A 25027-nucleotide genomic window follows, 5' to 3' on the forward strand; every position below is an offset into this window, starting at 1 on the left:
GGCTTCTCTAGGTTTAATATCAGTAATTAATTCTGCATTTACTATGTGTCAGGCCAGTTCTAACCATTTTGCAGATATTAACTCATTTGTTCCTCTGAACACCCCCAAGAGGTTGTGAGATATTATTATCAATAGCCCCAATTTACAGATGAGGAAGTCAAGACACAGGGAAATTAAGTAACTTGCTCAGGGTTTGACGGCTAAGAACTGGAGGAAGCAGGGCTTCAAACCAAGCAGTTGGCTCCAGAGACGCTCTAGAACACCCGTTCAAAGGATCAATCAGGTCATGCCCGGGTTTTTGTCTGAAACCACCACTGGCTTTGCTTCTCCCACTCTCTGACGGGTTTTTCTTGGGAGCTGTTCCTTCAACAATTACTGGCTCACAAACCCTCATCTCAGCAGCTGCTGCTAGAAAATCCAACCTAAGACTTCTTCCAACAATCCACCCCAAAGGTTATCACTGTTAGTAGTTTGATATATACAAAGGATTTTTTTTCCATGTTGGATAAATTTATTAATTCACTTAAAGGACTGCCCTCAGAGAAACAAATATAGTGTTGTGAAATTGAAGCCGTGCTAGAAAGTCTAAGATGACGATAATGATGACAGTGATGATGATGACAACGATAAACACTTTCTTTTGGAAACACTGTGTTAAGTAACTTAAATGCATTATTTCATTTAACCATCAGAAGTGTCCTCTGAGAGTACTGCTATTCAGGGAATGCTTCCACTGTAATGGCAACCACCAACAGACACATCACCCCAAATCTGTTTATCTTCTAAACATTATGATATTTTAACTTCCATTTTGATGTCCAACCAAAACCTCCAACTTGATGTGGCTATATCGGAATTCATCACTCCTTCCTGTGCTTCAGACCCTTAGGCCACTGCTCTCCTCACACCTGCTGGGCAACGGCCCCCACTCCTTTGACTCATCTCCTCAACCCCCAGCCAATCCAACTTAGACTGATTTCTTCTGTTGCCTCATCTCTTGGTTTTTCTCCCTCCCTTTCCAAACCCAGTTTTTTATACATTCTTTCTATTTCCTTAACAGTCATCCAAGAGATTTTATCCTCATTTTACATACAAACATTCTGAGGCCCAGAGGTCTCAAGTATATTACCTGCAGCGCTCAGTTGGTTAAGGGCATTATCAGGGTTGGAACCCAGATCCATTTGGCTCCAAAGCCGAGGCTCTTTCCTTCACAGCAGTGTGTTCCATTAGCCCGAGCCTGGGGCTGAGATACCTTTAGATGTAATAAGAGATTATTTTAAACACTTCAGTAACACTACATTGAATAACAGTGTACTACTTTGAAGTTATTTTTATGCTTTTCAATTTTATTTCGATCTTTTAAAATAGATGGAGAAAGTCCCATTTATTACTAGAATACCGTTAATATCTCCCTGGCACTTCCTAATCTTCCTTTTCAATAAAATGAGAGCAGGCCCCAGGCTCAGAACTTTGGCAGGCAACAAAATCTAGCTAGAATTTATTAACATTGTTTCGTTTTCATGGTTACCTTCTCCTGCGGTAATGGCAGTAATACAAAATTTTCTTTAAAAATAAATGCATTTGAGGGCTTCTCTGGTGGCACAATGGTTAAGAATCTGCCTGCCAATGCAGGGGACACGGGTTCAAGCCCTGGTCAGGGAATATCCCACATGCCGTGGAGCAACTAAGCCCTTGCACCATGACTACTGAGCCTGCGCTCTAGAGCCCGTGAGCCACAACTACTGAGCCCGTGTGCTACAACTATTGAAGCCCACATGCCTAGAGCCCATGTTCCACAACGAGAAGCCACCACGAGAAGCCCATGCACCGCAATGAAGAGTAGCCCCGCTCGCTGCAACTAGAGAAAGTCTGTGCACAGCAACGAAGACCCAATGCAACCAAAAATAAATAAATAAAATTTAAAAAACAAAAAAAAATTGATTTTAAAAATATAAATAGATAAATAAATGTATTTGAGTTTTAGAAGTCAGTGTCAAAAAGAAGTATTCAGTAAATAATAGTACACCTGCTACTCAGAATAGCAGGAATCACAATGGTGAAGTATGCCAAAAAGAAACCAAACAAACATAACCAAGTTGTTCTGTGGGATACTGACAGTTTTTGCTTGCCAACTCTTCAGTAGCTCTTCAGAGCAGGAACTCAGCTCCTCAATGGCCCTCAATGTGCTTCCTTCCCACTACAGGCTTGCTCAGTTTAGAAAAGGAAGGCTCTTAGATGCCAACTATGGACGAAGACCGAGACTCTAAGAAAGAAGGTGACTTCTTTAAGGTTATGGATAACATTATAGCTGTTCTGGGACCAGAACCTAGGTCTCCTTATCCCCAATTCATGCTCTCTCCGCTGCATCAGATTGATGATGACTTGTATTTACCATCACACACTGTTCATTCCCACAGCTAAAGGAGACTCCAAGCAGTTCTACTCAGATTCAGTAAGAGGAATTAAGCCCTATTCCCTAAGGCATCTATTTTATTATATGTTCTTAGTAGGGTAATAGTTTTGTACCATCCTTGGGAGAATTGGGAAGAATGACCACTCAAATATTTTTCTGTAGGGTTTAATCCTCTTGCAAAACCCCAACCACGGAAAGCTGCTAGAGTTTAGCCCCTTTTGAAGATTAATTGTCCTCAGGCCAAAGAGTCCTTCATATGACCATCTGAAGTTCCTCCTGCTTTAATTTAATGCCATCTTTCTTTGTTCAGTCCCCCTGAGACACAGAGAATTTATTAGCGTGTCTCTCATAAAATGCTAGCATAGCAGGAAATTAAATTCATCTGGTATTGCTCTGAAAACTTTGCTGGTTGCTCTTGCTTACTGTATGGTTGCCAAGGTAATTGTAAACTGATTGTTTGATGACTTGTTCTTGGATCATTCTAGGTACTGATGTTAAGTTTACACATTGACAAACCCAAGTATGACTAGTAAGAGACCTGCCATGATGGTAAAGAAGACTCTAGACCCAAGGGAACAGAAATATTTAACCTGAGGAGTCGAAGGCTCAGGAGAACTCTTAAGGGATTCTACCAAAATCTCAAGGACAATCTTGGGGAAGAGAGAGGAGACTTGTTTGAGTGGCCTCAAGGGGGCTGACTTAAGATCCATGGGTAGAAGCTATCAGAAGATGGATTTCAGTTCAATATCTGGATAGTTGGAGAAATACACACTGATGAAAGGAACTGGTGAGCTTGCTTTCATTAGAGATGGCTGTCAAAGAGTTTTGGTGGTTGCACTGTGGAAGGAGCTGACTAGGCTGTGAGATGCTTCATTCAAAAACCACTAACATCCCATCCAGCTATGTAACTCAGTGATGATGGTCATTTTTAGGATCATTCTTCTTTCTAAGGAACCAAGTTTTATCCCTTTTTAAATTCATTTTCACAGAAATTCAAATTAAAAATGAATTACTCATTATGTTCAAAGTGTCTTTTCACAACATGATCTGATTAAGACATGTATTGTATATATACATTTTGATTCAAAAATAAGATTTCAGTAATGGCTATCTCTTTTCCAAGGCAGCATGCTAAGCTTTGCATGCATTTAGTCTCATTTAATGTAAGCTTAATGAGATGATACTGTACAGAGATAATACTAAAGACAAACATTTGAGACCATCATTTAGAAAAAAATCTATAGATGTTTCTCTGCTTAGAGGATTGTAAAGATGGAAGGACTCTTCATGGTTGATGTCAAGTAGCTTACCGCCTATGTTTTCTTCTAGGAAACATTCACGTCTTTACTCCATTTTGAGTTAATTCTTGCGTATGGTGTTACGACGGTGGTCCAGTTTCATTCTTTTGCATGTGGCTGTCCAATTTTCCCAACAATATTCATTGAAAATGCTGTTCTTTCCCCCACTGTATACTCTTGCCTCCTTTGTTGTAACTTAATTAACCATATATGTACAGGTTTATTTCTCAGTCCTCTATCCTGTCCCATTAATCTTTGTGTCTCCTTTGATTACAATAGCTTTGTAATATAGCTTGAAATCAGGGAGCTTGATGACTCCAGATCTATTCTTGTTTCTCAAGACTACTTTGGCTATTTGGGGCCTTTGTGGTTCCAATTTTTAGGATTGCTTTTTCTATTTCTGTGAAAAATGCCATTGCAATTTTGATAAGGATTGCACTGAATCTGTAGATTGCTTTGGGTAATATGGATATTTTAACAATATGAATTCTTCCACTCCATGAGCACAGAATATTATTCTCTTTGTGTCTTCTTGAATTTCTTTCATCAATGACATCATTTTCAGTGTACAGATCTTTCACCTCCTTGGTTAAATTTATTCCTAGGTATCTTATTCTTTTTGACAGTTGTAAATGGGATTGTTTTCTTAATTTCTCTTTCTGATAGTTTGCTGTTAAGTATATAGAAATGCAATCGATTTTTTTTTTTTTTTTTGTGGTACGTGGGCCTCTCACTGTGTGGCCTCTCCCATTGCAGAGCACAGGCTCCGGACGCGCAGGTTCAGCGGCCACGGCTCACGGGCCCAGCCACTCCGCGGCATGTGGGATCTTCCCGGACCGGGGCATGAACCCGCATCCCCTGCATCGGCAGACGGACTCTCAACCACTGCGCCACCAGGGAAGCCCTCGATTTTATTTAATATTTATTTATTTATTTGTTTGGTTGCACTGGGTCTTAATTGCGGCATACATGCTCCTTAGTTGTGGCATGCAAACTCTTAGTTGCAGCATCTAACTGTGGAATCCAGGTCCCGGACCAGGGATCAAACCTGGGCCATTGGAAGCACAGAGTCTTATCCACTGCGCCACCAAGGAAGTCCCACAATCGATTTTTGTATATTATTTTATACCCTGCCACTTTACTGAATTCAATTATTCTAACAGTTTTGGGGTGGCATCTTTAAGGTTTTCTATATAAAATCAATGTCATCCACAAATAGTAACAGCTTTACTTCTTCATTTCTGATTTGGATACCTTTTATTTCTTTTTCTTGCCTAATTGCTCTGGCAAAGACTTCCAATACTATGTTGAATAAAAGTGGGGAGAGTGAACATCCTTGTCGTTCTGTTCCTAATCTTAGAGGAAAAACTTTCAGCTTTTCACCATGGAGTATGATGTTTGCTGTGAGCCTGTCATATATGGCCTTGATTAGGTTGAGGTACATGCCCTCTGTATCCACTTTGTATAAACCTCCTAGAAGAAGACATAGGTGGTAGGCTACTTGACACTGATCTTGGCAAAAAGTTTTTGGATCTGAATCCAAAGCAGAGGCAACAAAATCAAAAACAAACAAGTGGGACTACATCAAACTAAAAATCTTCGGCACAGCAAAGGAAACAATCAACAAAATGAAAAGACAACCTACTGAATGGGAGAAAATATTTTCACATCATATATCTGATAAGTGGTTACTAACCAACATATATAAAGAACTCATAAAACCCAATAGTAAACAAATAATTCAATTAAAAAAAATACGCAGAGAATCTGAGTAGATATTTTTCCAAAGAAGGCATGCAGGTGGCCAACAGACACATGAAAAGATGCTCAACATCACTAGTCATCAGGAAAATGCAAATCAAAACCACAATGAGGTATCACCTTACATCTGTTAGAACAGCTATTATCAAAAGGATAAGAGATAACAAGTTTTGGTAAGGATGTGGAGAAAAGGGAACCCCTTGTGCACTGCTGGAGGAAATGTGCACTATGGAAAACAGTATGGGGGTTCAGTTGCTCAAAACATTAAAAATAGAACTACTGTATGATCCAGCTATTCCACTTCTGGGTATCTATCTGAAGAAAACAAAAACACTAATTCAAAAAGATATATGCACCCCCATGTTCACTGCAGCATTATTTACTATAGCCAAGATAAGAAAGCAACCTAAGTGTACACTGATAGATAAGTGGATAAGGGAGATATGAAATGATGTGATATATGATAGAATCTATCTATCTATCTATATATACACACACACATAAATGGACTACCACTCTACCATAAAAAAAGAATGAAATCTTGCCATTGGCAACAACATGGATGAACCTTAAGGGAATTATGCTAAGTGAAATGAGTCAGACAAAGAAAGAACAAATGCCGTATGATTTCACTTACATGTGAAATCTACAAAACAATACAAATGAACAAACAAAAGAAAACACAACAAAAATCATAGATACAGAGAACAAAATGGTATTTGCCAGAGGGGAGCGGTGATGGGGAGAGGGTGAAACAGGTGAAGAGGGTCAAGAGGTACAAACTTCCAATTATAAAATAAATAAGTCACGGGGATGTAATGTACAGCACGGTGACTGTAGTCAGTAATATTGTAGAGCATACCTGAAAGTTGCCAAGAGAATAAATCCTAAAAGTTAACTATGATGCATGGTGACAGATGTTAACTAGACTTATTGAGGTGATCACTTCTCAGTGAATACAAATACTGAATCATTACGTTGTACACTTGAAACCAATATAATGTTATTTGTCAATTACACCTCAACAGCAACAAAAAAATGTTTTAAAAGATGGAAGGAATCTTGTCCAAGCCAAGACCAGGATAAGATTTTCCTAAAGCGTCCAGATATTCATGTGAGAGCGTTCCCTGGCTCACACAGCCTTACTCCTATTCAAACATTTGTTTGGTAAATCAAAATGTGGGGTTTTTTTCCTGTTTGGCAGGCAGGAAATGACAAATCAGTGTCTTAAGGGATTGACAAAATACATGTAATTAGACACTATCAGTCACCATAAAAGAGCCTGCTTTTTCTTATATCAGATAAAAGTGCATTTAATCTACTAAGAACTTTCCAGTTCAACTAAAGCATGAGCTCTCTAAGACCACAAGCTCAATAAGCAGTGCTGGTCACATTCTTCCGCTGGGAAATGACGCCACAATGTTGGGCAGTGAAAACGTGTGAGGCCAGGAACAGACCTGGACTCCCAATCTTCCCTGCCACCTTTGACTGGACATTTTCCTCATTTGCAAAATGGAGGACTGGGGGGAATAAAGTAAATGATCTACTAAACTCTTTCCCATTCTAACTCTCTTTAATCCTATAATTCTAAAAGGGAGGTCAGGAAAAAGACTCTTGGCGTGAAGACATTTTGAAATTCCTACCAGCCGCGGTGATGCAGGAAAAAGAAAGGGGAAGAGATTGAGGGAGAGGTATTGTCCGTTTGGCAAGGCTGATGAGACAATGGTCCGGAACTTTGTTGACATGAGCAGACCTCCCTTCTAGATTTAATGTCTGTGGGTTTTTTTAAAGGTGCTTACCAAAATAATCAAAGTTAAATTTTTAAGTGACTTATGTGTATATCTAAATGATCAATTAGTGTTTGTCCTAAAAGGGCTTTCTTTGTTCCTTTTTTGTTATGAGAAGTTTAAACAATATGCTTATTTATTCCATAGCTTCACAAAGAGGAAGGAGGCTTTAAATGGCTCAGTTCCACAGTTTGGGGTAGATACATATTTAAAGAAATATTGCATAATGCACACTGCCTCTTCCTAAAATGCATCACACCAGAGCCAATTTTGGAAAACACAAATATGGGATGGGTATATTTTGCAAACTATGTGAACATAATACATTCTTAATTAATACACGTGGCTTTTATGGAAACTACTTGCTTTTTAAGGCATCTTTCATGCAAAAACAATTTCTGCTAGTGAAGGAAGTTAAAAAGGGCATGTAGGTTAAATTTTGTTTCTGAGTTATACTTCTAGTGTAAATGCCCAAGTTACTTTGGTCCTAAAGTATCTTAGTGTTCTATTAGAGAACACTAACAACATATTCTAGACTACTAATTTATATAAATTTTATTTATAACCTATATTTGTGTGGCATTTATACGTGTAAAACACTATTATGTTTGTCATTATATAATTGGATTCTCACTCAGATCAATAGAAGTGACTTTATTCCCCATTTAGACATGGAGGAAATTAGAGTCCACATTTTTAATTTGTCTAAGGAATGTGAGCTAGAAACTTCTAAGATGGGGATTTGGAAGCTGATATTCCAATTCCAGTTGTGATCCTTCTTCCCCATCCTCCATTCCTTTCTGCATGCGGTGATACAGTACATTGAAAGAATTAAAAGATGGATTTTAGAGTCAAACAGAACTGGGTTCAACTCCTGCTTCTGGCACTGCCTGGCCCTGTGCCCATGGGCAAACTATTTTCTTCTTTGAGACCCATTTGTGAATTAAGCTAAAAATAGTTACACCCTCCCACCCCCCCAACAACACACACCATGGGACTGTGGGAAGGATTAGATGGAATAATGCATGAAAAGCGGATAGCAGAATGTTCCATAAATGTTAGCCATAGTTATGTTATTACGTAATCTAGAAAATGTTTGGTTACACTGCGTGAAATACTTTCCATTTTTCAAAAGCACAACTGATACATGTGAAATCAAATCCTGAAAAATATTTTCCTTTTAACAGTAAAGGCATATGCCAGATGCGAAGGATAGTATTTCATGGCAAAGACCCTAGTTTGAAGATTTGGTCTGACTCTTTTTTTAAGAGAAATTATCTTTTGCTTTCTGTGGTTTCAAAACATTCTTAATGTTAACACATTCTTAATAATCTGAGCCATATGAAATTGCCATTTTTTTAAAGTCAGACACAACAGAACAGTGACAATTTCATATGGCTCAGCCCAACAGATCAACCAACTACCCAGCAGATGATTTTTCTAGTTGCAAAGGGATTACTGAGGAAGTTGAACTTGAAAGGAAAATAATCTCATTTTCAACGCATTTTCATTTTAACAGATAATGGAGTGATGCCACACTCCCTAGAATTAAAAATTAAAGCATACAACTTTCCGTCCCCATGCACATACGTGTATACCGCAGCTTCGAATGAAATCCCAAGTGTAAAATTATGTCTCAATGCCTGCAAATTCCCAAGGAGGGCACCAAAAGTACTTGACGGCAAGCGTGCTGAGGAAATCGACTGCTGTTGAAGTCACCTCCTGTGGTCTTGCCAAATGTTTGAAAGGGAATATGCCGCGTGCCCCCGTGTTGGGGAAGAGGGAGTGGATGTCCGGGATGCAGGGTTGAGAAGTTTGGAGTACCTGGATGGGAAGTCCTTAGCTGTGGAGCACTGCTTGCCTCCAAGTGGGTGTCTGCATGTTGTTTACATACTTCTTTTTGTGTGTGTGCCCATGTCTTTGTGCTTCTGGGTGCTCCTGGTTTGCCCCCGGCCGTGTCTCTGTGTTGGGACAGGGGTGACTTTGTGCCGGTCGGCTTCTGTGCCTGCGCGCGCACTTGTCGGTGCGCTGGACGGGTGTATGAATGTCTGTGGCTCTAGTTCCGTGTAAGTCTGTGCATGACTGTCGGGGTACACTGCCTGTCCGGTGCGTGTCTCGGTGGGCGCTCTCATCTATCTCCGAACGGGAAGGAAGGCCTGCCTACCGCCCTCTGCTCCGAGATCTCAGGCCGCACAGGCGCCCCGCGCAGACAGGTAGCAGCCACGGAAGAACCAGCACCTCCTGGGTTGGCTGGTAAGCACGCCAGCCCCAGCTTCAGCCCTCGGCGCCAGCCAAGGGAGCCGGGAGGGAGCGGTGGCCGGCTCGCCCGCCCGCCGAGAGCGGCGGGGCCGTGGGGGGCGGGGGGGCGGGGTGCCCCGCCCGGGCCACCCCCCGGAGGGGGCGGGAGAGAGGAGGGAAGGGGCGGAGGGCCTCGCCCCTTCGGGGCTTCCCGCACACGCTATTGGTCAAAAGTTCCAGCACGTCACGGGGAGGGCAGTTCCCCTAAAGCCCTGTGCCCATAACGGGCAGCGCGCACTCCGAGGCTGTTTCTCCAGAGCGCAGGCTGGGACTGACTGGCACCGCGAGCCCAGAGCACCCCCGGAGCTGAGAACACCACGCGCCCCCACCACATCCACCCCACGGCCGCTGAATGAGGCTTCCAGGTGCCCGCTTGCTGCCCGCAGCGCCCCGCCGGAAGTCCGCTCGCTGAGGGGCGGCTGGTGCGCTGGCCGCCCGTGCGCTTCCCTGCCAGCTTGCGCGCCATGGGGCAGCCCGGGAACCGCAGCGTCTTTTTGCTGGCGCCCAACGGAAGCCACGCACCGGACCAAGACGTCACACAGGAACGGGACGAGGCGTGGGTGGTAGGCATGGGCATCGTCATGTCGCTTATCGTCCTGGCCATCGTGTTTGGAAACGTGCTGGTCATCACAGCCATCGCCAAGTTCGAGCGTCTGCAGACGGTCACCAACTACTTCATCACCTCCCTGGCCTGTGCTGACCTGCTCATGGGCCTGGCGGTGGTGCCCTTTGGGGCCTGCCACATCCTCATGAAAATGTGGGCTTTTGGCAACTTCTGGTGTGAATTTTGGACTTCCATTGACGTGTTGTGCGTCACAGCCAGCATTGAGACCCTGTGCGTGATCGCCGTGGATCGCTACCTTGCCATCACATCACCCTTCAAGTATCAGTGCCTGCTGACCAAGAATAAGGCGCGGGTGGTCGTTTTGATGGTGTGGGTCGTGTCCGGCCTTACCTCCTTCTTGCCCATTCAGATGCACTGGTACCGGGCCACCCACCAGGAAGCCATCAACTGCTATGCCAAGGAGACCTGCTGTGACTTCTTCACGAACCAAGCCTATGCCATTGCCTCCTCCATTGTGTCCTTCTACTTGCCCCTGGTGGTCATGGTCTTCGTCTACTCCAAGGTCTTCCAGGTAGCCAAAAGGCAGCTCCAGAAGATCGACAAATCTGAGGGCCGCTTCCATACCCAGAACATCAGCCAAATGGAGCAGGATGGGCGGAGTGGGCCCGGACAACGCAGGGCCTCCAAGTTCTGCTTGAAGGAACACAAAGCCCTCAAGACTTTAGGCATTATCATGGGCACTTTCACCCTGTGCTGGCTGCCCTTCTTCATTGTCAACATTGTGCACGTGATCCAGGATAACCTCATCCCTAAGGAAGTTTACATCCTTCTAAACTGGGTGGGCTATGTCAACTCTGCTTTCAATCCCCTTATCTACTGCCGGAGCCCAGATTTCAGGATTGCCTTCCAGGAGCTCCTGTGCCAGCGCAAGTCTTCCTTGAAGGCCTCTGGGGATGGCTACTCCAGCAACAGCAATGGCAGAACTGACTACCCAGGGGAACAGAGTGGATATCACCTGGGGGAGGAGAAAGACAATGAACTGCTGTGTGAGGATCTCCCAGGCACGGAAGACTTTGTGAACCGGCAAGGTACTGTGCCCAATGATAACACTGATTCGCAAGGGAGGAACTGTAGTACAAATGACTCACTGCTGTAATGCGCTTTTTCTACTTTTTAAGACCCCTTCTCCCCCCACCCAACAAAACACTAAACAGACTATTTAACTTGAGTGTAATAAATTTAGAATAAACTTGTATAGAGATGTGCAGGAGGAAGGATATCCTTCTGCCTTTTTATTTTTTTAAGTTGTAAAAAAGAGAAAACGTATTTGAGTGACTGTTTCTTGTACAGTTCAGTTCCTCTTTGCATGGAACTCGTAAGTTTATGTCTGAAGGGCTTCAGTCTCAGAGGACCTGGGGCTGCTATGTTTTAATGACTTTTCCCGCATATCTACCTCATTGATCAAGTATTAGGGGTAATATATTGCTGCTGGTAATTTGTATCTGAAGGAGACTTTCCTTCCTGCACCCTTGGACTGGACAAACTCGAGTCTCTCGGACCTTTTGCTGTGAACATGGACTCTCCCCGCCCCTCTTATTTGCTCAAACTGGGTGTTGTAGGCAGGAATTTGAGGGGCAGCTTTGGTTGTTTTCCTGAGCAAAGTCTAAAGTTTACAGTAAATAAATTGTTTGACCATGACTTAATTGCACCTGTTTCTCCAAAACCCCTTGACTGGAGTGTGGCTGCCTCCCCCACTGAAAACCGCAGGTAACTATTTGCAATAACTTCCCAGTGACTTAATGTGGAATGACACGCACTGATTGCTTAACCTGTTCATTTGCCTTTGAATCTGCTGTTGTAAACCTGTATCTCTCCTGACGCTGGTGCCCCCACATCAGTTCTGCCCGCCCTGAGCACAGCTCATCTTGCTCTTCCTACGGGTATTATTCTTGTGTTGTAACATCAGAAACACTGACTCATGGAAACAGAGTTAAGGGCATCTGTTGTGTCCCTTCATGTGCCCCCACCGCCCACCTTCCAGTTCTACTTGTTTTGTAGGTGCTTATATTTTTATCTTTGCCGTGTCTTACAGTAGAGATCTTTGTACTGCATCAGGGCTTGGCATTTTAAGGATAAGAAAGTTCTTGTGAAAAAGCTACTCAAACATAGCCCGGTAATTCCAAGGGAAATGAAAAGGTCGTGGGTTATAGGGAGAAAAGCTGGGAAACACTTAACTGGTGAATACCTCATGACCTAGAAACAGGGTTTGACCCCTCCTCCTCTGAACTGCTGTCCCTTTTTTCCCCTCTCCCTGTGACTCTAGTCACTTCTGTACAAATCGAAATTTCTCAACCTCGCACTATTAACATTTTTAACCAGATAATTCTCCATTGTGAAGGGCTGTCCTACACATTGTCAGATGTTCAGCAGCATCCCTGGTCTCTACCCACTAGATGCCAGTGCATCCCCTGAGTTGTGACAACCAAAAATGTCTCCAGTCATTGCCAAGTACCCTTCCCTTGAGGAATGAAATTACCCCTGGCTGAGAACTACAGTTAGAAACTTCAAAAATCTAAACAGATTTTTAGATTCTGCCTAATGTAACCACTTCATTGTGCAGAGCGTCAGAGAGGAATTTCTCACGGTTCACCCAGTTAGTGACAGACCCCGGGCCAATGCTCTTTCTACTCCATCACGCTGCCTGCCAAGCTGATTCTCCAGCTGCCCACATACTGCCTGTGAGACATGAATTGTTTTGGAGGGTTTATCAATGAAGGCGAGGACTGTGAGCCGTTACTGCCTGTTTGTGGAGAGATTATAATAGTGTTAAGAGGCACGTAAAGGAAAAATCACAAAAGTAAACACATTTCTTCTACCACCCCCTTTCTATTTTTGCCTGTGTGTCTGAGCCACAGCTTGGCCCAGGTTTGACCAAGTGGATCATCCTCCTTGGCAACGGCAGCCTGGAGAGGATCAGCCTGCAGGGTTCATTGCCATTTCACTCACTCATGAAGCTGACTCCACTCCTTTCTTCCCTCTGTCCCAGCCATGGTCCCCAACCAGAAAAGCATTAGTCTCCTCTGCTTCCTGTCAGCTCAGTGATGGGGTGTTTCTGGGTGAGTCCTGAGCTCTCAAGAGAAAGTTAGCTGCCCGTGTTTCTAGAATGTGCCATCGAGCCTTGGAGAGCGTGTGCCCTTTAGCGCTTTGCTTTTTCTCCAAGGGCTTTCATACCTATTATCACATTCTTCTCCTGCTCTGGGCCCTGCACTCAGAGATGCAGGCAGCTTCTCCAGCTAATCTTCACACTCCTCATAGCCTCATGGGATATCAGACTTGCAAGAGAAAGCATAGAAAGCATCTGACATCCAAAGAGACCAAAAGCCTGTGAGGGGGGGATGACCTGCCCAAAGTAAGAAGCCAAGGATGTCAGAGATGGGGCTAAAGCCAGCGAACCTGGCTGTCATACCAGGAATTGGTGTATGCTCTCCACCACATTGTCATTGAATTCTTCCCTCACCCTCAATTGCGGAAGCTTTTCCCTGGGGTTGTCACATTAACAAATTCATTTCAGCAGATATTTTTAGTTCTTTCACATCCTTAATACAAAACGCAGGCAATAAACATATAATCTGCGATAGGGACAAAAGAAAGAATTATTCCTTTTTCTCGGCAAGAGTTCACTAGGATATCCTCAGCATTTAGGGAAATTGGGAGATTCCTTAACTCTTTATGACCTGAAGGGATTTCAAGCCACTCCAGGTAGAAATTTCCCACAGTCTTATTTAAAAGAAAAAAATGTTGGAAACTTTTCCGTCATCATTTGTTAAGTCCCATGGACAATAAATATTATTAATAAACAATGTATATATACTCTTTTGGTTAGAGATGCATTTTAATGTAATTTCAGTTTAGAACTCTGCTATGAATGTTAGTTCACAGACTCTCAGCTAAAAGGCAGTTTAGCCTAATTCATGTTCATTTGGGAATACTTTAAATATAAGAACATTGACCAGTTTTAAGGGTTTTGACAAGCAAGAGCATTTTAGGCCTATCTGAACTCCTTGCTTTCTCTCTCCTTTTGTTCTGCTTTGTTTCTTTTGGGGGTGGGCATTTGTCAGTGTCTCCCTGTCCCTCTGTTTGCTGACAGGTTGCTTACATAAGGTTTGTGTTGGATTCATCATCATAAAGTTGTCTTTGCCTGGACAGCAAGTTCTCAGAGTCTGTCAAATGAGAACCTTATGCTGAGATGCAAGCTGACAGGTGTGCAAAGTGGCAGGACAGGGTGGGCCTCCCTACTGAGATCATTATTGAGAGAGGGAATCTGGGGAAAAGGGAGCTGGGAAATAGGAACTGTCATTACACGATGCTTAGAATGTTTCCGATGTATCTACTGCCAAAAGAAGACTAGACCAGGATCAATCGGGGTATTTACAACTACTGAGTGCAGCAGGAGAAAAATACAGGTTTCTGTCTCTGAATTCTGGAGCATAATATTAATAATACTACATAGATATCTTTTCTAAAATCTTACTAAATGTTAGGAACTGTGCTAGGCACCTTTTAGGCATTATGTGACCTTGACAGTCTTATGAGGTAGGTAGCAAAACTGTCCTCATCTAACAAATGAGGGAACTGAGTTTCAGAAAGGTTGTCACCTTCCAAAGCCACACTGCCAGCTAGTTGCAGAGTTAGGACTGGAACCCAGGTGCAGTGATTCCTGCACACATGGAAACCAGGGAGCAGCATGAGGCAATTTATAATCCATGCCAGAACAAGTGTAAAAACTGGAAATGCAATACCTTGTTGAGAGAAGAGGGAGACTGCTGTGGATTGGGGCAGGGAGGAATGTTCCCCTGGAAGCATGTGACTGCAGAGTTTGCTGTGGACTGGGAAAGGAAACCAATCACTGAAGTGTCTAGTTTGCTTCTCTGAGTCTTTGCTTTGTCTTTTCATCAGAGAATCAGTCCAGACTGAAAAGAGGATACGAAACTTTAAAACAAGCACAGGGTAAAGCAGAAACACAGCCTGCTTCACGTCCTGGCAAATTCATTTTCTGGTTCCAGAGTTGGGAAGGTCTCCTACATTGAGCAGGTATCTGGACCTTATGGAAAATTTGGCAGGCCTAGGTGGCCCTATACATGTGCTGGCCATTTTGAGCTAGCATTTAGGGCAATGGAGATGAACTTCTGACAGCAGAGAGCAATGAGAGTTAATACACTTTGAAGGATGCTTTCCATTGACAGTATAACCTCCACTAAATTCAGCCCTATGCTAATCCCTATTTCACAAACAGTGCAAATATAATTTTAAGGAGGAATTTTTGAAATATCTAAGAGAACAAACTTCCCAGCCACTTTCAAGAACTTGAGAAATTCTTGCGTCTCACAAATAACACAAAGCCGGGTGAGGCAAAAAGAGGCCTGCACTGGGATTCATGCAACTAGATTTCAGGTCTCAACTCTGCCTCTCCTCTCTCTCTGTCTCTCTCTCTCTAGTTGGGTAAGGCAGTTTTCCTGTTTTCTCAGTGGACCTCAGTTTGCTCATCTGTAGAATAATGAGGCTAGTGCAGGTGGTCTCTAAGCTCTGCTTAGCTCTGAATTTATATAGCTGTTAATTAAGAGGCTAATTAGAGACAACAGTTTGTTTCTAATTAGAGTTGATGACATTTGTCATATAAATAATGGTTTAAGGTACTGGGGGTGGTCAGCTTGCAGAAGAGAATGCTGTGAAGGACTATTTGGTACATGATAACTGCCTTCAAATATTTAAGGACCATCTGGGAAAAAGGAGCATACCTGTTTTAGATGAATACCAGAAGGCAAGTAGAACACTACAGGAAGATAGATTCCAGCTCAGGGGAAAGAAAAATTTTCTGAGAGTGAAACAGGTTCTCTATCAGAGTAGTGAGTCTCCTTTCATTGGAAGCATTCAAGAGAAGTCCAAATAAAGCTCTGTGTGGGATGAAGCACAAGGGGTTCCTACACTGAGCAGGGCCTGGACTAACCTTCCAAATCTGTGATTCTATGTCCTTGAAAACAACAGACCTAAATGTTCTTAAAAAGTATTCAGACCATTCCCTAACTCCAGCTGGCCTTCTCCCCAATTCCTTGGGATTTCAGAGGTTTCACTACATTCCTAACCAGGAAACCTCTGGGGAAAATCAGGATCTCAACAGTCCTTGGCCATGGGGGGAAATCCAGAAATAGAGCAATACGGTTAAGCAGTTTTCCAAACTATTAAACCTTTTCATCAGCTGCTCTTCCCATGCCTTTTGAAAATGACCTACTAACTCCCAGAGAGAAAATAATGAGAGCTGAAAAGTCCTCTCTGCAAAGTCTATTACATCCTTCTCCACACTCAGAATCACTGCACTTCCTGTGGTCTTTCCGTCACCCTCACAGGACGGAAAGGAAGGGAGGCAGGTCCCTGGCCAGCACAGGGAGCACTTCAAAGCCCTCTGGCCTAAGGTCCTGAAGACTTGGGAACTGTATAGCCTACCCCTAATCACCGGGCAACCTCAGGCAGGTCACTTCCCTTCTCTAGACCTGTTTAATCATCTCTGAGCAGAGATGGTTTGGTTTACATAAGTCCTGCATTTCCTTCTTTCTCCAAAACTCTGTCAGATTTCAGGAAGTCTTCAGTGCTGCACATTTGGCTGGATGGCTCTTATTTTAAAAGCACATTTTTACCTTGTTCAAAAGGTAATAGAGGGCTTCCCTGGTGGCACAGTGGTTGAGAGTCCACCTGCCGATGCAGGGGACACGGGTTCATGCCCCGGTTCAGGAAGATCCCACATGCCGCGGAGCGGCTGGGCCCGTGAGCCGTGGCCGCTGAGCCTGCGCGTCCGGAGCCTGTGCTCCGCAACGGGAGAGGCCACAACAGTGAGAGGCCCGCATACCACAGGAAAAAAAAAAAAAAAAGGTAACAGAACTCATTGTAAAACACTTAAAAATATACGAAAGCACAAAATGAGATAAATCACATACAACATTACCACCTAGAGACAGCCATTGTTAAATGTGATGTATATACTTTTAGCCTTTGTCCTAAGCATGGCTATGGGTAGAAATATTTTTTTAAATAAAAACAGAATTAGATTATTCATACATGATTATTATTCATACAATTTTGTACCCACTGATAACACTTTAACAAATGCCTCCTTGAATATGTTTTATATATAATATGATCCAGATATCGTAATTGCTACTAGCCTGGCAGAGTATTTAGCAGTTTTTAGACTTTAGGAGTACAAAAGAATCATCATTTCCAGAGCATCTGGATTGGGAAATCTGAGCTGAGGCCTAAGAATCTGCATTTTAGCATGTTCCCATGGATTTTTTCCAAGGACCACGTTTTGAGGAACAAGGTTACAGAGATAAATTTTGTAAATTAAACAGAATGCTCCCTCTCCTGTTACTGGTGGTTGAAAAAGATGTTTCTATGCTTTACTTGTCTCTTTGAAAGCTCCTTTCACGGGCTCTGATCTGCTTTCAGAGCATGAGAAACTAACCACCAAACTTCCAGGGCAGGGTTCTTTCTGCATTGTTAAGTGCCTCTGACCCAGCCTGTCGACTTGTGTTAAAATAAGTCTAATCAAGTTTTATAGTGACCAATACCTACCATTTGAAAAGTGCAACAGCAGGTTTCCATTCCATAGAGCACTTGCTGTGATCATGATGGCTAATAAACACAGTGTACTTACCATGAACTAGGCCTTGTACTTGGCAATTCTCATGCATGATCTCATTTAGTACTCACAGCAACCCTACAAAATAGGTACTATTATGTTTGTCCCTATCTTAGAAATCAAGAAACTGAGACTCGAAGGGATCAACTAAGTTGCTGAAGATTACAGACCATACTGCAGGAAAACCCATGTATTCTGAGCCAGAGCCCGTGTGCTTTACCATTAAGATAGGCAATATTTCCTCCTGTTGGGGATCAGGTAAGAAAGAAGGAGGGAGACAATGATGAGAGGAGATTTTTAATGGGTGCATTTTATTTTATTCTCCAGGGACTCTTTTCAGAGAGGTCCGATGGATTTCTGAGCCTTGGAGCTAAGGGGCAAGCCTATGCCCTCTAGGTAGGCGGTGGCTAAGTATAAGCTAGGAAACCAGACTGAGAGTTGGGAGAATCTGCATTTAGAATCTGTGCTGAGAGTTGGGAGCACACTCTTTCACCATTATTCAGGCACAGTTTGAGTGATCTCCCCCCACCAAGGCCAGGAAGGAGGCAGAGGGAGGCGCCTGCTAACAGCACATGGGTTTGTGCTGAGTCAAGTCACTGCTTTAGGGTCAGGAAGCTCCTGACAGCTGGAAATGGGGTGCTCTTTCCATTTCTCTGCCCAGGTCTGTGTCTGCATCTGAGTCTCCACAATAGAGAATATCAGGGTAGGAGGGGCATTGAGAGAGTGCATACGCCCTTAGTGTACTAAGAGACCCCAGATTCCAAGAGGCAACGTCAGTGGCAAGGTAACACAGGGACCTGGAGATGACCATCTCTCGTGGCTTGTTTTATTATTATTTTTCTAGTGCTATGAGGGAAAGACTGGAGTGTCTGCATGTATTCATTTCTCCAGGAAGGGAAAACAGTTTTTGAAATCATAACGGCAACACCCATGACAAAGCAGAATTGGAGTCCTAGGTAATCCCTGCTTGCTTTCTTTTCTACCACACCATATTGGCGTTGCAGCCTCAGGCCTTGTGCCCAGAAGCCACAACTGCTGTTGGGGAGATTCCTTCATTTTTAGACAATTCTGTCTCTATGCGACTGCCTAGTGTTTCTCTTTATAAAAATTCTACTAGATGTCTCTAAATACTACAGTCAACCCTGACAATCTGCTGGGTTTTTATTGTTTTGTTTGAGAGAGATTCACAGTTCTCACAATACGTATTGCAACAATAAGCCTGTCAGACTTCCTTTCTTGTTTTAGTTCCCACAGTGTCTTTCTATAAATCCAGATGCTCACCTAGCCTCCTCAACCTAAGAAAACCAAGCAAGGGTCAATCTCGAGGGCCTGAGGTGGGCAGCCTTAGAAATTTCTTTCTATAAAATTGTGTTGTTGGTTTAGGTAGTGAGTCTTTTGACATTATGTTGTTATTGCAGTGGGTCCCAAACCTTACAGAGGCCAAAAATGATCTGCACTGAGAAAATACACATTCCTGACCCCCTTCCCTGAGATTCTAACAGGACTGTGGTTGGGGGCCAGCAATCTGCATTTTGTCACTACTTCCCCCAGAGGACTGTGATGCAGGTGCTCCTAAGATGGCAATTTGGGTACCTAGGGATCTCACTGTCTTCCCCTGCCCACTCTTCCTGCTCAAGAACACAAAATGTAGGCTTGTAAAAATTGATCCTGTACATCTGCATACATTCACAAAAATAACCATTCTGTCAAATAAACAGAATCCTAATTTCCCTGTGTTATCAAATAAAACAATGTAGATGAATATAATTTATAAATGATAAAAAGTTACTATGAAAGATGAAGGTGATAATAAAGTGCATTGAGCAATTAGGCACTTGATTTAAAATGTGTTTTGTGACAACATGGCATCTACACAGTTGTACCTCCACAACAGCATCATTGTCTCATTGTCCTGAACCCTCTGCATGTAGACCAAGAAATAGCAGCACAGGAAGAAAAAAGGATTCTGCTGCAGGGATGGACTCTTAGTCCAGTGCTCCTTCCTCCTGGACACTCTGCTATGATTAAGTCAAATCATACTAAAGTCTATCTGAATCAATTTGCCTAATTTACATAAACCCTCCTACTTAGAAATCTGAAGGAGGACCCACCCAGCTGCAGGATGATTCATACATATACATACACTTCCATATATGCACATACCCAAATAAACACACATAACACACACAGACTTTTACATTGATGCCTACATCTATATCAACACAAGTATATACACATACATTTTCACTTAGATGTACGGACACATCTATGTTCTTTTGTGTATACTCCCATATGAATATGTTCACACGTACAGGACACAGGTGTACTCAACCTAAACATTCTCCCTTAGATAAATACACATGGGTATTCCTAAGCACACTTTCGTGTGCTCCAAATGAGAAAATATGCCATGTCACGTAATCATGGTCCCACCGCTATCTAAGTACACACAGGCACACAAGTTCCTATACTGGCCCTTCTTCCTAGGTAAATGTATACACCCCTGATTCAATACATGTCTGTTGAGTTCTTATTAAGTGGCAGGAATTGTTACGTGCTGAAGATCAGTGAGTGAACAAAAACAGTTTATCTCTGCCCTTATTGAGTTTGTGTAATGGGAGGGATAAGTTTCTTTTTTAATGAAGACAGATTTTTAACTGTGGCAATTTCTATGTAGAGATTCAGAGTGTTTTGAGGGAATCTGACTAATTCTGAAAGGTTTGTAAAGGTTCCCCCATAGAAGTAAGGCTTCAACTGAGAGCTGAAGGATGACTAGGTAATTTCTAGAAAAGGAGAGAAGGGAAGAACTTACCATTCAGGGAGAAAAGCATGTATAAAGGTCCTGTGGTGAAAGGAAACCTCATGCATAAGAAGGACTAAGCAAAGATCAGTGTAGAGGTGTGCAGAGAGAGAGAGCATAGCAGGGCCACACATAAAGGGCCTTATAAGCTGCATTAGGTTTTGGTTCTTTATCCTAAAAGCATTTAAAAGCCATTGATATGTTTACAGCAGAGATCAGATGTATATTTTGAAAGACTCTCTGAAGATATGCTTGTCCATACAAAAGCATTCTCACATAGGTAAGTGCACACATATGTGTTCCTATGTACACTTGTGTATGTTTTCCTAAAATGCACACTTACATATAAGTATTCACTTGCAAACTCTGCCTCTGTGAACATACTCTTATGTGTTTATATTCATGGTACATATAAATCCAGTGGGCATCAGGAGGCAGGGAAACACCTTCCTTGCCAGGTACCATCAGGCCTATCAAAGCCAGTACACGGTGCAGGGACAAGGCAAATGGTGTATCAGATCTGAACCCTCTGACTTTGGAGCTCTGGGCTTTGTGGCTTGGCCTCATGCCTGTGCCTCCAGCTCTGCTCCCCCTTCTCTTGGCTCAAAGCACTCAGTGGCAAGGTGGGGTTTCTTCCAGAACAGGATCGTTCACGATTCTTGGCCCAGGCAAGGAGGTGAGGGTGGGCAGGTCAGGTTGCATAAAGATTGCCTTGTGCCCCCCCAGAACTTTATAAGCAGAGCCTCTGCCCAGCTCCAGGCCTGAAGTAATTTTTGCACAGAGTCAGCTATACCAAGATATTAACATAAGGATCCACAATCAGAGGTCTGTGGGTCCTTATGGGGATTGCAATGGGACTCCAAGTAATGTGCTCCATAACTAACCACTGTGTGAAACGTGACACTGGAAGAAGAAAAAGAGAAAGCCAGGAAAGAAAGCCTTTTCAAGGCAAGATGTCTGACGAGGTGTCCCTTACTGCCCTGGCACAGAAAACACATGTACATACATATCTACACATACAAATTTTCCCCCAGTGGGTGTACCATCTCACAGCAGAGGAAGTAGCAAGTAATTATCAGCCACAATACCCTGCATTATTTTCCCTCAAATGAACTAGAACGACACTTGTAGTTTTGCTCCTGTTTACCAGCAAAGGCCTTGACCAGAGGCAGTGACAGGCTCCAGGGAGATCAACAGAAACATTCATGCAGAATTAAAGGCTCACCTAGAGCCTTACATCTTAGGGTCTTAAGGATGTTCCCAAGTGATTTTTTTATGTATATATTCTAAAGACTCCTACCCACTGATATTTTATGTTTTCAAATATGTGCTTGCAAAATGTTTTCCTCCATAATTAAAAGGAATTATATAATGTAATTTGAAGCTCTTTTTATTTTGCTTCAGGCTGTGTAAGGAACATCCTTCTTTTCTTTCAGTTGGGTGGTTCTTTTATGCTGTCACAGCAGCAAAGTACCAGATGCATCAAGGACTGAAGGCCACAGCACTATGCTCATGGGGCTACTGTTGTAGCAAATCCCTCACATTGATCCAGCACTTAGCAGTTTACAAAGGGCTTTTTTATATGCCATCTTCTCTAATCCTCATAACTCTGAGGTCAACATGGTTGTTCACATTTCACAGATAAAAAGATTGAGGTTCAAAACCTGCTTAAGGGCATGGCACTAAGACATGGCAGGGCTGGGACTTAAACTTAGGTCTTCATACTCATATGAAATATGAAGAAAAAAAAAGAAGTTTTTTCACACTCTGCTACCCTCCTAGGACCCAGGACTCTTCTCACTATATTTTCCTGCTTTCTGCTGCATTTTAACTTAAAATTTTATGGTTAACACTCCCCAGCACAGAAGCCACAGCTGCCAAGCAGCAGATAAGTGACTGCCAGCTCCAGGGACAGTCCCCAGGATGCTTTCAATACTGACAAGCCCCGAGATTGTGTGAGCTCAAGCTCAGAGTAGGCAGGGCCCAGCTCTATCAACTATGGCTTAGAGCAGAAGCTCCAAGCCTTCTGGGCTCCTCATGACAGTCACCAGATGCACTTTCACCAAGTCAGAGCTATGGAATCACATGTCCAGCTTCCCATACATGCCCTGCTGGCAACTTAGGGCTCCACTGAGGCTGTCCTTCTTCACTCTGCCCAATTCCTCTGGGATCAGGATGTTCCTGTGGGAAGACCCAGTGGGATTTGCTGCCCCAATCCCACACACATTGGGCCACAGCCCAGCCTTCTTTTAAGGGCCAAGTTCCACACCTCGATAAAAATTGCAGGCTCCAGGAAGTATTTCAATTTCTTGAAAATGGCTTGTGTTGGGTTGAAATTATTTTAGTCAGAGCAATTAGGTGTTCTTGTTTTACACACATATCTTCCAACAGAGGTGCCTTCAGCACAGGTTAACTGTATTTAATGGATCTGGGAAAGCTTGGAGTGGATGACAAATCCAACCACAAGGAAAGCTCCTGTTGGCCATCTCTTCTCCTCAGAGTGTAAGCTTATCTGGTTTACTTAGCTTTCTAAGCAATGTGTGACTAATTTGCTCATTCATTCATTCAAAAGATGTTTGAAGACTTCTATATGCCAGAACCTGTACTAACTACCAGGGATACAGCCATGACTGAGGTAGACATGGTTGGTCACTGTTGTTTTAGTTTCTTACGGTCTAATGGAGAAGACAGACCACGAAAAGGGAATTATAAATGGTATTTGGATCGAGTTCCCTAATACTCACACCAGAGAAACTTAAGTATACTTATGAACAGGAGTGAGGGATGGGAAATCGGCTTCTGCATTTTGCCAGTAGATCCAGAAAGATATCTGGATCAGTCTCAGATTGGCCTCTAATCATCTACAAAAAATATTTCTATCATCCCTTTAAAAATGTCTCTGGGAAAATGGAGTTGATGGTGGCTCACAAAGTTATCAATTGTCTCTGTCTTGGTCCACATCTGAAATAATGTGCCCAGCTCTGAGGGCCACATTTTTCAAGGGAAGAAGGGCATTCGGGGCCCTTCTAGGTTTGCCAGATTCAGCTGATAAAAATACAGGACATCCAGTTTCAGATAAGCAACAAATTCTTTTTCATATAAGTATGTCCCAAATTTTGCATAGAACATGCTCATACCAAAAAATTATTCATTGTTTACCTGAAATTCAAGTTTAACTGGGCATCCTGTATTTTAAACTGATAGCCCTAGTAGAGAACCAGAGGGAAGACTGTGAGGAAACCCAACACTTTGTCTGAAAATGAATAGTTGAAGGAACCTGGCTTTTTAGCTTGGAGAAAAGAGTAAGAACCTAGACTTGTGTAGGGAAGCATTTTCCAAACAGAGTTTCTAAAAGTATATACGGAAAATAGTAAAAGGTATACTGGGGGAAAAAAAGGGTTTTGAGATTAAAAAATCTGCGAGGTTGCAAGTTTGGGAAACACTGCATGCCCAGTATTTCCACTTTGGAATCCATACTCTGCATCAGCGTAGTAAACGTCCTGAGCAGCCTTGCAGGAAACGTATCTGGTTGACCTGATTTAACCTAGCATGCCCACAGAGTGCTATTTATGGGCTTTTGTCTGTTTGTTTTGATATGCTTGTTTTATAGAGGACACCTATTAACACTGTGAAAACTTACTACTCTGCTCAGCGCACTTTGGGGAATGCTGATATAAAAAATAAATGTTGTCTTCAAATATCCAAAGTCTTGCTGAGTAGGAAGGAAGCAGATTTAGTCTTTGTAAACCGAAGAGCAGATCTGGACCCAATGCATGAACACATCTGGGAGACAGATTTTTGATCTAATTTGAAGACTACAACTTTCTAACAATTACAAGAGTCTGAAAGGTAATGAGCTCCCTGTTCCTGGAGACATTAAAGCAGAAACAAAAATGCCATCAGGGACGTTAGAGGAAATTCTTGTTATGTGTAGGAAATTCTCCGGGTCTGTTATGAAAGTTTTATTTACATAAAACACAGAACAGCAAACCTTTCTTTAAAACTTTGTCCCAAAGGGCTTCTCTGGTAGCACAGTGGTTGAGAATCTGCCTGCTAATGCAGGGGACACGGGTTCGAGCCCTGGTCTGGGAAGATCCCACATGCCACGGAGCAACTAGGCCCGTGAGCCACAACTACTGAGCCTGCGCGTCTGGAGCTTGGGCTCCGCAACAAGGGAGGCTGCGACAGTGAGAGGCCCACGCACCGCGATGAAGAGTGGCCCCCGCTCGCCGCAACTAGAGAAAGCCTACGTACAGAAACGAAGACCCAACACACCCAAAAATAAATAAATAAATAAAACTTTTTTTAAAAAAAAAAACAACTTTGTCCCATGATCTATATGCTTTCTGCCGTCTGAGTCCATCCATCCTGGAGTCACTGTTACTATGTTCCTTTCACATCTATAAGCCAAATCC

The 25027-nt window shown here is 43.0% G+C and overlaps 1 protein-coding gene across 4 annotated transcripts in view; it reads left to right on the forward strand.

Moving 5' to 3' along the window:
- The first annotated feature begins 9783 nt into the window (after positions 1–9783).
- Positions 9784–25027, forward strand: part of ADRB2 (adrenoceptor beta 2) — a 97249-nt gene continuing 82005 nt past the window's right edge. For 2 of the 4 annotated variants that reach the window (XR_009539621.1, XM_060143930.1), the window contains exon 1: positions 9784–11210. Coding sequence is in view for 2 of the 4 variants with exons in the window: in XM_060143930.1 (XP_059999913.1) it covers positions 10022–11210 (1189 nt within the window). In the remaining 2 variants the exon portion in view is untranslated. Of the gene's footprint in view, positions 11211–24628; positions 24884–25027 lie in introns of those variants that run through there. The other 2 variants (XM_060143931.1, XR_009539622.1) reach the window with 2 other exon arrangements.

Source organism: Lagenorhynchus albirostris, chromosome 3 (assembly GCF_949774975.1).
Source record: "Lagenorhynchus albirostris chromosome 3, mLagAlb1.1, whole genome shotgun sequence".
Taxonomy (NCBI): domain Eukaryota; kingdom Metazoa; phylum Chordata; class Mammalia; order Artiodactyla; family Delphinidae; genus Lagenorhynchus; species Lagenorhynchus albirostris.